Raw genomic sequence first — 16,039 nt, forward strand, 5'->3', positions numbered from 1 at the left:
GGGGAATCCTGCTGGACAGGGCAAGGCTAGCAAAAGCATCCTCACCGTCCATAATGTAAATCCTCATTAGATTTGGAATAGTGAAGTTGGAATTCCCCATAGGAAAAGTTGCGAGGGTCAAGTTCCCTGTCCGGGTTGGTGTTTCTTCAACTTCAAGGTGCAATAATTTTATGGGGTCCAACATAAAAAATTTAGTATTTAAGCTTGGTAAATTTGATTAAGGAAAACTCCTAGTTATTATTATTTTTAAAAAATAATAGAAAAAGCCAAGGGCTTTTGAGCTTTCAAGCTTCACAAAAGGCGCACCTGAACCTCGCCTTTTCAAGGCAAGGTGCCAAACCTGCGTCTTGCGCCCTAGGTCCACTCCCATAAGGGCTTAAAAGGCGAGGTGCCAGACCTCCAAGAGCAAGCACGCCCCTGACGGCTTTTGAAAACACAGCTATAGGTAATTTCCCTATTTTAATTCTGGACTTTGGTCTTTGGGCTTCTATTTCTGGATACATAGAGTATTCATTTCAAGGATCGGGCCCCAATACAGGGAAAAGCTTTCCCCATCCCCGCCGGCTCAAGGCACGTTCCTTCATTTCGCATGATGAACACAATTCCTTAGTGTAGGACATTCAAGGTTTGATGGATATGTAAAGAAGAGAGGTAACTCATGATCGATCAGACATGGTTAAACAAATGCATGCTTCATTATGTCTAAATTAGACATGAAATAGACACAAAAATATAGAAAAATAAACCATCATATATAGCTATTAACAAAAGATGTTAAACATAGGAAACGAATTGAATCTAAAGGGTAAAAAAAAATAGCACTACTCAAAGAAATAAAGATCAGAGAGCCGATTCAAAGGCCTAGGAGTGTAGACGATGGTACAACAATCCATTAATATAACCAACTACTCCAATTCGAATGTGGTTCCCCATGTCAAAATTTGAACAAATTTAGAGGATTGAGTAGAACATGAGACATCCTAGAATTTTATCCAGAAAGGTAGGTGAGACTTAACTTACAGATCAACAAAAATCCACTCTTCAACGAATTGCCAAACCTTGCATAGCCTGTGATCCATCTTCGACTATTTTGTTTGCTCGAATGGTGCCAATGACATTCGCAATATTCCCCTGGAAAAAGCACCAACCAAAGTTTTGTTAAAGGCAGAAAACCACGAGGGGCAGAGCACTAACTAATCCTTGTCCTTGCTAAAGGAAAATTTTGGTCCAATCTTAAGATCAATGACTGAATTTTATAGTTACCTACTACTAAATAAGAGAAATGTTAAACATGCAGAGCAAGCTTAACAACCATGATATATTATCTTTTTATTATGAAAAACAAAAGAGATAATTTACCCTCCATGTGGCTAGCTTTGTCCTAAGTGTTTCCCACTGATGCTGCCCAAATACACGGTCAGTACAGCGGCTGCACATGAACATCAAAAGAGGTATTATATTAGTACAGAATAAGCTATGCCTAACCAAAGGAGTGCAATGCAACGAAGTGGATAATGCATAGCACAAACCTTACAATCACAACTTCATTCATCTGGTCCATTTTGCAGTCCATCAATTTGGAAGTAATGGCCTTCACGACCCACAGTTCCACCTCATCATCATTGATCTGAAGCACAAATAACAAGACTGGCAGTTCAGCCACGTAATTTTTCCCTCCCAAGTTACTCTAAGAAGGGCAGACCCAAATCAAAAAATAAAACACAAAAGGAAAATCATGTAAAATGAAAGTTTTTTTTATTTTTTACCCTAAGTGTGTCCTTAATGAGAGCATATGGAATGCGGGCAGATTCATTTGAGCCAAGATCCAGCAATGACAATAACCTCATCTTCGCGATGCAATCTTCATGGACGAGACCTACACCAGATCAAGGAATACATCCAGCGAATATGATTAACAAATTTGGCTCTAATTAGTAATTACTAGAGTGGAGAATTTTACCATAGCTTTTCAATAGAGTAGAATTTGCAGCTTGAAATTCCAAATAAGTATCCAATCTCTGAGTCAAAAAAATCTTCAGAAGCTGATAAACCAATGAATATTTGGCATCCTTCTCCAGTTGTCCTACAGCAGGCATGTCTAACAAATCACACTGCAAACATAAAGAATAGTTGGTAGCAAATAAGTCGATAATATTGGCTAAAGATCAAATTTGAAACATGAAATAGGAATTAAACCCTTCCTGTAAAATCTTCTGTTATAAGTCATTCAGTAGCCAATAGAAATAAAATTTTTAAAAATAAAAACAAAAATGCATCTCTCACATGCAATCCAAAAAACATTTCTTAGAAATCTTGGTTTTTAAACTGGAAACAATCATCAGAATTAACAAGAGTACCATTAAGAGAGCAATTGGATGAGATATCTTCTCAAACAAAATAGAGGAAATTACAAAAAAATCAACCATCAAAAGTACAAGGAACCAAACTTAGCCCCAATAATCATGTGAATATAGTATTCAATCTCGCAAATAACTTCCCAACTAGCCCTTCCAATTTTATCTTCATCTCTGCCAGGGTTAACACCATGTTGCCATTTTATGCTACTCCAGAAGTCCCCTGAAATCACCCATTTCCTCTATCAGCCAAAATTTTCTAAGAATCAAATTCTCCTCCCAAGCTTCTTCCACTGTGATATCTCTTCATCTCAGAAACAGCAAAAAGAAGAGAGTTTCCACATTAACCGTCGTTGATCCATCTAGACATTAATGCAAGTTGCTTCCTGCCTTCCTCATATTTTCCAGTCTACAAAGAATGAGGCAGGATTTCCAGCTAGAGAAAATCCTAAATAGGTTAAGACTTGAGGGTAAAACACAGATGCCCTCACCTCATAAACCCTTCACAATGGCAAGGGTTCTTTTGAGTTCATAGTGGATACCAGATAAAACCAACAGAATAATTGGGCCCATCAACCTCAAGCCCAGAAACCATTTCAAGGTGCGAAGTATAAAGCTAATGTAACAGAGCTGACTTAAAAATTTACCAATAGAAGAGTTGTGTCCTAGATTCCTAGTACTAGATGTGAAACAAGAACAGTTTTTATAAATTCTTTTTTTTTATATTCATGAGTATTCGGGTCAGCTTACTATGCACACTTCGATTAATCTTACAAGACAATCCGCATGACCCTACAATATTTGGGTATCAAGGAAACTCGTAGGATATTAAATCTTAAACCATAAATTGAACCCATGACGCGAGACAAGAACGAATTGGAACAATGTACTCAGTTGTAGTCAACTTAAAAATATATCCTCAACCAAGAAGTTAAAAATTTGGATCGCCACCTCTATATCAAACTCAAAAAATGTAATAAGTTGTTTGAACCATGGTAAAAAGAGCTTTTAAAATATAATACGCTACACAAGAAACTGAAATACCTTAAACATGTTAGGTGCCTTCACAAATTCAACAATTGCATGAACAGCTTCTTCCTTTGCTTCATTCAAGGTATGTGCATCTTCACCCGAGAAAGTGACCAAATATTTGGTAAGGAACTTGAAATAATCATTTGCAGAACTGAAATCAAAGAGAAGTTGGCAATCACATATTGGTTTATAACAATGAGCAAGAGTAAACAAAAAAATCACAAAAAGTAGGAGGTAAAAATAAGTGCAAGTAAAAATGTAAAAAGGATAACTAAAGGAGAATCATTTAGTGACATAATTCATTCTGTAATACCTCTTACTTTCTTTCAAAACATTAGCAATGGCGAGGAAAAGCTCTCTCTGCTCTACAATCCCAATATTCCACTCTCTCAAGAAACTCTCGATCTTTTTCAATGATGGAAGTATATGTTCCGGGGCCTTCCCCTTAAAAGCTAAATCCAAGGCCTTCATGTAAACATGGAACCGGCTATATGGGTGGTTCTCAAGCAGGTTGTACAGATTGAACAAGCTGTAAAAGAGGAAGACTTAAGAAAAGAAAAAAGAGAGTCAAAATCATGATATATACAAATTTGGCATGCATTACATCTTTAAACGCAGTGCAGGTTTGTCATTTGGTTGTTGGCTGATCTTAGCAGATATAAGCTTTGCCATTTCAAGTGATTCATCTGGACTTCCAGATTTTGTGACAAGATTACAGATAATGGTGAACACACACTCGAGATCTGTTCCAAAAGAAAAGAACTGTGTTAGTTACATGGATGAAACATTTTCTGAACTGTGTTAGTTACATGGATGAAACATTTTCTTTCTCCTCCGACCTCCACTTCCTTTTTTCACAGAAGATCTTGTCTCCATGCTGACATTTCTATTGTTCCACTTGAAAGACGCATGCAACAATAATAACAAAACCAATAAAAGAAACAACCTCAACAACCTTCATTCTGTCACAATTTCAACTCCTGAAGACAAAAATACAGAGAAAAGGGTCCTGGAGATTCATTCTTAGCTTTCAAATTCGAACTATATTTACCTTTTTCAGACACTTTTGAAAATATCAAGTCAGCAGATGTAAGCATTAGAGATGCCAAATCCAACCATCTTCCCATAACCATACATTCTTGGGCTTCAACGCAGAGTCTATTAACTTGTGGCTCAGCAGTCTAAAAATAAAGAAAAACGCCAACTAATAAGCCACGTGACTAACAAATAAGGTGCAATATGTTGATTAATTCAATTAAAAAGCAGAGTGTATTTTAGAAGATATTATAAGCAAAAGGCTAAATTGTGGTGCTTAGAAACTAATAAGGGAAAGGGGAAAAAAACAAAAAAACAAAAAACATATATCCTCATTTTGTTCATCCTCAACTCTTTTTCTTGTGAACATATAAGAATACACATAAACTCTAATCGCAAGCCATTTTGACATGGCAAGATTACGTAAATTATGCTAACGGACTAATTTATTCTCAGTGCTCAATAACCAATCTTCCGACGTATATGGTAGAACATTTGCCGTCGCATAACCCCGCCAATTTCCAACGGATCATGGAAGGCACCTAGAACGCTACAATTTACCATAATTTTAAATTTCCGATAGAATAAATCCAATAATCGTATTCCTAGAGGATTTTTCGTTATCATTATAGAAGAATGAGCAGTGAAAAACAAATTTCGATGAAGTTGTAAACCAAAACCTAGTGCAAGCGAGAAAGTCAAGATACGGACGGCGGTGCCAAAGCATCAAAGTGATTTCAAAGAGAAAGTAGCAAAAGAAACGAAATTAGGAACCTCGGGACCGGCGTCGGCCCAAGCAAGCTCAGAGGCAAAACGGACGACGGTGAGCGCCGCATCTTCCTCGGAGGTTTGAACGACAGTGGCCATTGTAGAAGAATCTGTCAAGCAAATCCAAGGTTCTAACGTCTCCTCCCTTTTCTTACAAGTGCAGAGCAAGGGCGCCAAGGGAGGCTGCAGAAAACCCTAGCTTGCTTAAAGCTTGTGATTTCTCACGTACTACACTCGCGTGAACTCAACGCTCTTTCCCTTATAAAATCCTTTTTATTTTTCTTTTTCTTTTTCTTTTTCTTTTTTCTTTTTTCTTTTATATCTTATATTTATATATCTACGTGGAAAATATTGTATAATAATAATTTTTTTTTTTTTTTTTTTAAGATACTTCGTTAAAATCCCAACTCAAAGGGGCAAAGAATGAACAAGGTCCTCAAAAATAACATCCAATAGCCATCTAGGGAAATAATGTCCTAACACCACATGTTAACCTTCGAAGTGGAAGAGACAGAAGCACCTATAGAAGACAAACCATAAGCAAAAATGAGCAACATAAAGAGCATTTTGAGCACAAGGACAAAAAGAATAAGAAGAGATATTATCCAGCTATTCACCCAAATATCTGATCTCATCAACTGCATTCTTCACCTCAGTGAAATCCAACAAGCACTTATTAATCAAATTAACCACCTCAAGGGAGTCAGATTGAACCACAGTAGTACTAGGGTGAGTAATAGAAAAAGATGAGAGATGATTAGGCTGGACACAAATCATAGATCCAAATGAGTCAAGAACCACCCACCCAACACCATTGCGCTACTTCGTAGAATTCTAAAAAGCATCGATGTTCAACTTTCATTTATTAATCTTCGATGGGCTCTAAGGAACATGACGCCTGGTGCACCAATTCGACAACCTGCACAAAACCAGAGAACCCATCGAACTCATTGATGAGATATAAAATTTAACTTACTTTGGATTTACTCTAACGATGCTTTTTTTCCCATTATTATTAATAGTGTTCTTATATGCCCAGATGCACCACAAGATAGTGACGGCCTTGCCATGGTCCACATCCCTGAACTTTTCAATGCAAAAGGCAACCAATCGACCCTGCAAATAGAGAACATATGACACAAATTAGGAGATAACGAGTTTAGATGTTTTTGGAGAACTTACGATCCAAACAAGTGGGAGGATGTCTCTAGATCCTTCCTACAAAACAGATATAACTGGTTAGCGTTGATCCCTTTTTTTATAATATTGACTTTGTTAGGGATGATGTCTTGAATTTTCCTCCAGATAATTTACATATTTCTAGGAATGACTTGTGTTTTCCATAAAAGCTTCCACAATGGAGAAGATAGTTCATCTAAGAAAGAGGAAACCTTAAAATAGCCTTCAAGGGGGGTGGCAAGATGATTGACACTTTTGATCGAGAAACAAACTTTCGGGTCATAATTCAAAATGATTTAATCCTTGGAGAAGGTAGGTCCTACTCGAATCTTAAAAATATCATGCACATCAAGAGGGAGAAAGCTATCACGAATCAACTACTCATTCCAAACCCCATTTGACTCAATGAGATTGATCACTCTCTTTCTAACCAACTAAGCATTAGAAAGAAACAAAATGCAATCGCATTTTCTATTAAGCTATAGGTCATGGTCAATCAGAATACAACAACCATCTCCCACTTCCCATTTATACCCCTTCTTGGATAGCTCTCTATCCCAAATAATGCTTATCCAAGTAAAAGAAGGGTTATTTTCGGTAGGAGCATTAAAAAAGTCATTATCGAGTTTGTAAGAGAAGGGTTATTTCCAAAAGGCTGTCAAGATTTTTTTCAAAATTTACTCGCTTAACTGGGCAAAAGTGGCTTGATTGAAAAGACTAAAATCTTTAAAGTCAAGCCCACCCTTATCCTTGCTCACACATAATCTTTTCCAACTATTCCAATGTAGCTTATGATGTCCATCAAGAGACCCCCACCAGAAACAAAGCATAGAATCTATTAATCTCATCACAAGTCTTGATATAGAGCCTAAAGCAACTCATGGTATAGGTGGGAATAGCTGGGTAATAAACTTAATAAGAACTTATTTACCACATACCGGAAAAAGCTTTTCTTTCCAACTCTGCACCACTTTCCAAACCCTTTCTCTAATCTTCTGAAACATTTTGTGTTTGTTTCTTCTAGTTTTAGAAGGCATACCTAAGTAGTCGACCAGATCATTCGTGAGTTTGATACCTAAAACTTGGTTAATCATCTCTGGCATATGAGTGTTCGTTGGGGTTGATGCCCTCTCATGGGTTCTATAGTTTGTAATTATAATGTAAAAACAATTTTATTTATTTAATAAAATATGAGATATTCGAAATTTAGTAGCATGAACCCACAAACCAATAAACTAACATTCAAGGTTATCTTTTGTAGCTTAAACATGTATGTAGAAACATACAGATGGATCATGTTTAAGTGATAACTTAAATGGTATGTATTAGATGGATAAAGTTGGGTACCTTATCCTGATGACACTACGAATACAATCTGCTTTGTAGATGTTACAATTGTTGTAAAGTGTTACATATGATCTGATTCTGATCATTCATGTAGAGATATATGAGGGGGAGCATTCTATACAAATGAGTTTGTATAAGACCAGACCACGAAAAAAAAGTTCGAAACAAGTAGGGTTTTTTTTTTAGATTAGATGCAGTTACTAATTCATGATCACTGTTAATAATATAGACTTATATTTCACCATGATGACCACGGGTGACATGACCTGAATCCTAAGTGAGTTGTGAACTCCTACCTATGAAGGCGGTCTTTTGATTTTGTATGGGTGAGATTGGCCAGATTGTTGACTCAATAAGCTTACCATTTTGGAGTTTCGTCTTATTGAAGAGCTGGGAATACAACTGCATAATACGAAATTCACTCATTCCCTAATGTTGGGGTAAGTAGATAAATTGCTTCTTTAAGGGCTGATTTCGGGGCTTGAACAATGTGACACCACACCCTCTCTTGATCTGAGAGAAGTTTGATCATAATTGGACTATGACTTATTGTTCATTAGATGGATCAGTGGTACTTGAAGAGTTAGATGTAACTACATGGACAAAACGGTAATTTTGGCTCAGTTATACTTACGAGCAATTTGTGAAGGGTCATTGCTTTGTTGACTGGTTATATCCAATGGACACATAAATCTATCTGTAGTGCGAAAAGTGCAATTATCGATCTTTTGTGGAGTGACAAGCAGTTAATGAATGTTGAATAATTTAATTAATTATTCAAGTGCCATTGGAGCTTCAATATACAGGTCCATAAAGTCTCATTTGTAGCTCAACATGGATTATTGAGAATTAATTTTGGATTAATTTGATTGTTCAAATTAATTAAGGGAATTATATGTGATATAATTAATATAATGTATTTGATACATTATAATATAAAATTTATTTTGGAGGAATTAAATATTTGAATTTGATTCAAATATTAATTATATGAATGAGATTCATATAATTAAATTTTGTATAAATATGATTTATATTAAATGTCATGTATTATTGAGAGAAATAAAAACTATAGGTTATGTGTTATATTTGATATAACATATAGTTATATATACTGACTTATTATATGCATATATAACTATACGTTATATCAAATATAACACATAACCTATACTTTTTTTAATTTAGATTTAAATTACAAAATTAAAGGGAGGGAGTTACAACTTCCTCCCTTAATTATCTCTCGATGAATCGTGGGAGGGAAGTTTTTGTTTGTAACGATACATTCATCTTCTTCCCCTGTTATCTGAAGAAAAAAGATACTTGTCTCTATGGCTTTGAAAAAGATCTTACAGAAGAAAATTTTATCTCTAAAACTCTCTCCCTCTTCCCAAATGAAACACAAAGTCCAAACCTCCTATGATTCTCATCCTCTATAGATAATACAAAGGAAATTCTTGTGGTGGTGGCCACTATGCTTTCTTGTTCGTGATTAAGATTGGCAAATTCCCCGCAGGGTGGAATCCTTAGTTTGACCGGGATGGGGTCAAACCGGAAAAATTTTTCGGGGCCCCATCCGGGGACGAGAACGGTATCCCCGCCCCGACCCTGATTTGATATATTTGTATTTTTAATATTTTATAAATATATATTTATAATATATAAAACAACTTATTTATATGTTTGTTTATAATGTATAGACTTATAGTGTTGTGGAGCTCAATATTAAATATCTAAATTCTAAATCTAAACCCAAAAATTAATCAAATTTTAAATAAAATTTTAATGGAGAATCCCCATGGGGAATTAGTAGGGGATTCTCGCGGGGAATTAGTAAGGGAATTCCCGCGGGGTAATAGGGAATGGGGCCCCGTGTGGACCCCATTTCTTCGATGGGGAATCCCCGCCCCTGTCCTCGCCTTCAAATGGCAAGGACGGAGGTGGGGATGGGGGAGAATTTCCCCCACGGGGCCGGGGACGGGGGACGCCCCCTCGCCTCAACCCGACCCTGTTACCAACCCTATTCATGATTGATCGTGAAGAAGAGGGATGACATGAAGAACAATTATTCAATGGTAAGTACTTTCTAACCCAAATTCTTTTCATCTTGCATGTTGTAAAATTATTTAATGCTAATGCATGTTTTTTTTTTTTGTTTTTTTTATAAAATTTGTAGTTGGTGAAAATCAAGGATTGGGAACGATCCCCACTTTCGCTGTGGACCTTCGAATTCCTATAGGGTTGACAATCTCACTAACCATAGCATTAGACTTGTCCAAGTTAACTATTTGCCCCAAAGCAAAAATGGGTTAAAATATATTCATCTGTTCTTATTCATCTATGATTTTCTTCAACTTATAAAATTTTCCACTATCAACATTATTCTTGTTTGAAGTTCTAAAATTTTGATGTCAATTAATTTGAATGTCGAGATAGTATTAAATTTTGTAGACATGAGAACATCTTTTTATTTTTATTTGTCGACATAAAAAATGAATCTACATTTCTATTATATCAAATAAACAACAAAATGTCACAAATATATTGTTATTATAATATAAATAATAATCACTTCAAATTATTTGAAACATAAAATATTTATTTATTTACTTGAACATTTTCTTTGAATTCTTTATCTTTATAATTTTTCATAAATATTCATCGACTTCAATATTTTATCGACATTTTCGTAAAATCAAGACTTTGACAGTCATCTTTTAAACCTTTGTTATGGAAGTTATTCTACTTCTATTAAAAATTTTTGGAGCGTTTGGATTGTCTATGAAAAATTTTTGTTTTTCAAGAATACACTTTTTTTCTAAATTGTGTTTAAAATTTAAACACTTACATGTTTGGTTAGAACTTTTCGTAAGTGTTTATATACATAACTTTGTTTGATTTGTCATATGTAAAAAATGTTTATACTTAAGTCAAATTACCATAAAGGGCTATTAAACACTATGGACTAATTTAAAAAAGAAATACACATATTTTTATTTTTTAAAAAAGATATATATTTTGAAATTAATTGTACGTTATCTTGAAATTATTTAATTTTTTTAGAAACTTGAAATTATTGAAGTTAAAACAAAACATAATTTTTTAATCAATATTTTTTTTTGGATAATTCAATTTTAGAAGCACAAATATCTTCAAATATAAATACATAATCATAAAAAAAATAGTTGATCTTCAACAACAAAACATAAATAATAATTTTTTCTAGACAATATAATATCAACTAGACATAAGAAGTTGTGCAATTCGAGTTCTTCATTCATCTATGTTTTTCACAAATCGAACCTCTATGGTTTTCGTTGGCGTCCTCATGATTTCTTCCATCATTTGAAGGTAGTATCTTGTTATTGTCATGTTATAACTAAATGAAATATTTAGTTATAATTTTCTTTCCTAATAAATAAACTATATAGATAAATGATATACCTTTAATTTATCTTCTCACAACTCATTTGCTGCATCAATATTTTGTCTTAAAGAATCCCATCCCAAACCTGTCTTGTTTCCAACAAAGTCTCTCCATATCTGCCAGTCCTCTTTAGTACACTCATTTATTTTTCATTTGTCTTTGATCATAATTTCTACCGGTTTTCTCTCTAAATATTCTAATAACATTTTTCCATCCATCATCCCAAATTGCTTTGAGTTGCTTTTCTTTTTCATCTCTATTAGCAACTATACTTACAGACATCTCTAGCAAATAAAAATTAATCAAATTTAAACACTTCAAAATATAATCCAAGCACACCCTTATTTGAGTCGATTGATAATGATTAAGATACCACTTGTTACTTATAAATTGTCATAATGGTACAACATTATTCATTTTCATCATTAAATATTGTAATTTTGTTCCTTTTTTTAAGTGCTTAGAATAACTTTTTAATTCCAAGTTCTTTGAAAGTGTTTTTAAGTAGAGAACTTAAAAAACCATTACAAACATGCCCTTACTTTAATATTTATGGAGTAATAATTCAAACCTTCTATCTCAAGATAAAAGGAAGTTGTGTATAAGTCTAACTATGGAACCATGCTCAATTTGGTTTGACTAAAAAAATCTCATGGAAATAGTTTTCTTTATTCATATAATTATGATATTCTTTTTTCATTGAGACTTTGATCACACTTTCAATCCTAATCACGTGACAAATCGATTTATTAAAATGTCGGTAACTTCCATAGAGAGATTAGATTATTGTCCCTACCATTATTATTATTGTTTAAAAAAATTGTATGTGTATATGTGTTTCTTTATATATATATAATTCATAAAATCTATATACAATGACAGTCTCAGAAATTAAAATTTAAAATTTGAATAGTGACAAATACACTTGGCCCTTAATTTTAAAAGAATGCATGAGCCAATCATAAAAGTTCAATAGCCAGCAAATGCAAGAGATTGAGAGCAAAGCAATATGCAATAACCACTCAATTATGTTTCAATACATAGCATCAAGAACCAAGCATTTCAGCAATTTTGACCATAAGAGGAAACAACCTTGTGCATAAAGAAAAAAATACCACAAATTTGAAAGACAAAAGCTCTAAGCTTTTCAAGGGTAGATACAATTTTCAGTTTACATAATATGATAGGTTCCAGTGCCAGTGAAGGGTCTTTCTAGGTACTTAACCAACTTAGCTCCTACCGTTCCCGAAAAGGAAATCCAGAGAAGATCCGCCACCAGGTGCAGCATGAACTTTGGTCGATGGACGATCCTGCTCGCACATACACCAACATTTACATTCCAATGGTTATAAATGAATGGGGATTCAAAATTGAAATAAAGCCATGATCAACCATTGATTCAGAATCAGGACACTTGGACAAAACAATGTCAAGAACTTCATATTAAAAATGGAATTTGAATCTTTCTCATGATACCTGATATTGAAACAGTTAAGTTTAGGTTTGGGGTGTAGAGTCGTAAAATAAAGTTCCTTGATAAATGTCTAGAAGAGGGAAAGAGGGGAAGATGAAATTTCTTGATAAAGTGTAAATTTCAATAGTAAACACCGTTGAAATTGGGTTATTTAACACCAACTTATGAAAGTAAGTGGACCAAAGACTCCTTAAGTATCATCCAAGTTAGTTGTGAAGTAGGGATGTGCTTCTGTAGTATTTTGAGGATCTCATCCGTATTTTGCAAAATTTGAGTTCATTCATATATAATAATTAATGTTCTTGAGCACATCTATTGTTACCAGAATGTTTTCTTTGGTTATATCCATTATCCACAATGAAGTTCTAAGAAAAGGGCAGGTGAGAACCTCATGTAGATGTAACTGATACAATGTCTTTTTCACCCTTTGGTTTACTGAAACATAATCAATCTTCCTATTTTATTTCAGTAGTTTCCCCTCTACCTTAATTTTTGGTCCAACATTCTTCCCTGCCTACTGTTTCATTCCCTTCTCTTTCAAGTATGGCCTCAGTTATCTCCTCTCTGCCTTCACTTTTGAGTTTTGACCCAACTTAAACATCTTTTGCCCTTAGAACTTTTATTGACGTAACAATTTAGTCCCTCAACTATAGTTAATAGTGATTTAGTCCTTGCAATTTCAAATTATAACAATTTAGTCCCTAAACTTTAACAAGTAACAATTTAATCACTATACTTTGAAATTTGTTATAACTTAGTCCCTATTATGTTAAATCTCAACAAAAAACTTTATTACATAATAACTTATTATTTATAGTTTATAAAAAAAATGATCTCGGATCAATTTATTGATCTATGTATAATTTTTTTTAATTAAAACCTACAAATTTTTTTGATATGGACTAAATCGTTAAAAATTATAGAGTATAAGAACTAAATTATTGCGTATATTAGTTATTGAAGTTTAGAGACCAAATTATTACAGATTTGTAAAAATAAAGGCTAAATCGTTACCAACTAAATTTCAAAAACTAAATTGTTATTTCTACGAAAGTTCATAGACTAATATAGTTAACGAATTAGTATGGTAAAAACCCATACTAATTTTTTTGATATGGACTAAATCGTTAAAAATTATAGAGTACAAGAACTAAATTATTGCGTATATTAGTTATTGAAGTTTAGAGACCAAATTATTACAGATTTGTAAATATACAGGCCAAATCGTTACTAACTAAAGTTCAAAAACTAAATTGTTATTTCTACGAAAGTTTCGAGACTAGTATAGTTAACGAATTAGTATGGTAAAAACCCATGTCAAGGGAGAAAAAATGATTTCTCCACTTCCTCAAGCATTGCAACTTGATGACTTTTGATGAGTTATGATGTTATATTTATGACAGTGGAAGGTCAGGATACTTGTGTGAATAACTATCAACACAAAACATTGCAAGCCAACACAAGTAAAACAAGGAGGCTAACCGTGATAAAGTTGCCACAGTTCTGCCCATCTGCTCTATAGTAATTGTTAGTAAGATGCCCCGGAATGCCAGCCGGTGTCTGTTTATCGGTCAGTGGCGAAGTAGAAGCAACCAGCTGAGAAGATCCATAGGATTTCTGAGAAGGTTGCACGTCGTTGGCTGGCTCTCCATTCCCAAACAGGTAGCCCAAGGAGCTCTGTCCACCGCCGCTGCTAACTCCACGACTCATTTTCAAGCCTTTTGTTTCTCCTTGTAATACAACAACATAAAACCCAGTTGTAATTATAGTGATCACACGTTTAACTAAAGGGAGCAATGCCAGAAAGGTAAGAACATCCAGAGAAGTCAGAGAGAAACCAAATCATAAGAAAAAAATGCAATATGATACATTTGGTTAATACAGCAATAACAGTATATAGATAATGCATACATGTTTAAGCAAATATGATGCAAAGCCAACTCCTAAAGACTATCAAGCACATTCTATAATTTAAATAGTAGGCCTCTGTTGAGGACTACGAAGCCGACTCTATTATGTTAATAGTATTTCAATGGATAAACTTATACCTACACCATTTACTCTAACCTAAGAAGCACGGATGGGGACACGGATATGACACTACGCCAATTTTAAAAAGCCTAGGACATGGACACGTTGGGATACTCTTTTTTCTTATTATTTTTTAGAATATATAAATTTAATATAAAATACTAAATGCATTCCACTAGGAAAACATAAAATATCAAGTTAATTAACAATTATAGGAGATGAAACATTTTGATCTCTAAGTTCAGATTTTTCATTGTTGGTTAAAAAGTGGGCTTTTTTTTTTTTTTTTTTTTTTTTTCTACCTTCCTTCTAATCTCAGTTAAATGTATAATTGATATAGGTTTTAAATTTGGGTCCATCATAAAAAGTTGACCATTCTATCTTTAAAAAAAATTTCCAAACCTTAAGCCGATGAGTGATAGTAAATCTGAGTAAATCAATACTTTAATACAACCTTACTTGTGCTCTAACAAAGTACCTCGCACTCTAGCACCATACCATCTTAAATCATCAATCACCTCAAAAATGTAAGATTACGGTACATTTGATTATATCAATACTTCGACAACATTAATTTCTATGCATTATTTGTATCATGCTTCAAATATTCCCAACCTTCTTCTTCCAAGTCCATTACCCACGAGCGTGCTATAATTTTAAGCTCTCAGATCATCCATCAACGCAACAAGCATTTCAAACATTTCAATCCATTCAATACCGAACAAAACAAGGATCACATGTGATTTCAACCTCATGAAATCTCAACAGTTTCATTAAAGATTAAAGAAAAGAAATCAAATTAGTAAACAAAAACAACACAAACAAAATATTAGAACGGTGAGAAAAAAAAAACCCTAAAGAAATGTGAATCTGAATTGGGAAAGTGGAGATTTGAAATGGGTACCTGGAAAATCTTCTCGAAATGAAAATGGGATCAAGAGGAAGAGACAGAGCAAAATGTAAGAAGCTAGCAGAACGTCTTCCCAGCACAGGCCTAAGATGCTAGTTAAATATTATTTTCAAATTTCAATTTTTCTTCTTCTTTTTTTTTTTATTTTAAAAAAAATTATATTGTTACTATTTTTATTTTAATTAAAATGAAAATTTGTTGGAGATAGAGATGTTCAAACGACCCGACAACCAGAACAACTCGGATTACTCAACCCAACGATTGGATTGGGTTAGTTTTAATTTTGGGTTGAGTTGGATTTGATTGAGTCTTTTTTATGTTTTTTTCAGGTTGGAATGAGTTTGGGTTACACTTTTAAAAATTTAGGTTGATCCAACCCAATCCGAATTTTTAATATTATTAAAAGAATATATATACTATAACTTATAAATATCATAACTCATATACATTTTTATGATATTTGTATAAAGTTTGTAATAGAT

At 33.7% G+C, this 16,039-nt stretch overlaps 2 protein-coding genes across 2 annotated transcripts; both read right to left on the bottom strand.

The window, feature by feature from the left end:
* Nucleotides 1–733: 733 nt before the first annotated feature.
* On the bottom strand, nucleotides 734–5,490 carry LOC120079067 (uncharacterized). Its single transcript, XM_039033260.2, has 10 exons — nucleotides 5,196–5,490; nucleotides 4,438–4,567; nucleotides 3,991–4,129; nucleotides 3,700–3,915; nucleotides 3,399–3,537; nucleotides 1,961–2,111; nucleotides 1,767–1,876; nucleotides 1,530–1,627; nucleotides 1,360–1,429; nucleotides 734–1,131 (listed from the first exon to the last, which is right to left on the bottom strand). Exons 1-10 carry the CDS (start codon nucleotides 5,286–5,288, stop codon nucleotides 1,042–1,044), a joined length of 1,236 nt encoding a protein of 411 aa, XP_038889188.1. The 5' UTR covers nucleotides 5,289–5,490; the 3' UTR covers nucleotides 734–1,041.
* Nucleotides 5,491–12,135: 6,645 nt separating this feature from the next.
* On the bottom strand, nucleotides 12,136–15,689 carry LOC120079577 (protein SPIRAL1-like 1). Its single transcript, XM_039033807.2, has 3 exons — nucleotides 15,552–15,689; nucleotides 14,099–14,346; nucleotides 12,136–12,452 (listed from the first exon to the last, which is right to left on the bottom strand). Exons 2-3 carry the CDS (start codon nucleotides 14,324–14,326, stop codon nucleotides 12,372–12,374), a joined length of 309 nt encoding a protein of 102 aa, XP_038889735.1. The 5' UTR covers nucleotides 14,327–14,346; nucleotides 15,552–15,689; the 3' UTR covers nucleotides 12,136–12,371.
* Between the last annotated feature and the right edge of the window lie 350 nt (nucleotides 15,690–16,039).

Source organism: Benincasa hispida, chromosome 6, assembly GCF_027475165.1.
Source record: "Benincasa hispida cultivar pf3 chromosome 6, pf3_genome.v1.1, whole genome shotgun sequence".
Classification (NCBI taxonomy): Eukaryota; Viridiplantae; Streptophyta; class Magnoliopsida; order Cucurbitales; family Cucurbitaceae; genus Benincasa; species Benincasa hispida.

Excerpts from the sequence above, each read along its gene's own strand:
- LOC120079577 (XM_039033807.2), bottom strand. The coding sequence starts at position 14,326 with ATGAGTCGTGGAGTTAGCAGCGGCGGTGGACAGAGCTCCTTGGGCTAC. Across the intron at positions 12,453-14,098 it reads ACTGTGGCAACTTTATCACG|GATCGTCCATCGACCAAAGT; the intron begins GTTAGCCTCCTT and ends ATGTGCGAGCAG.
- LOC120079067 (XM_039033260.2), bottom strand. The coding sequence starts at position 5,288 with ATGGCCACTGTCGTTCAAACCTCCGAGGAAGATGCGGCGCTCACCGTC. Across the intron at positions 3,538-3,699 it reads GTTTTGAAAGAAAGTAAGAG|TTCTGCAAATGATTATTTCA; the intron begins GTATTACAGAAT and ends CTTTGATTTCAG. Across the intron at positions 1,877-1,960 it reads TACTCTATTGAAAAGCTATG|GTCTCGTCCATGAAGATTGC; the intron begins GTAAAATTCTCC and ends GATCTGGTGTAG.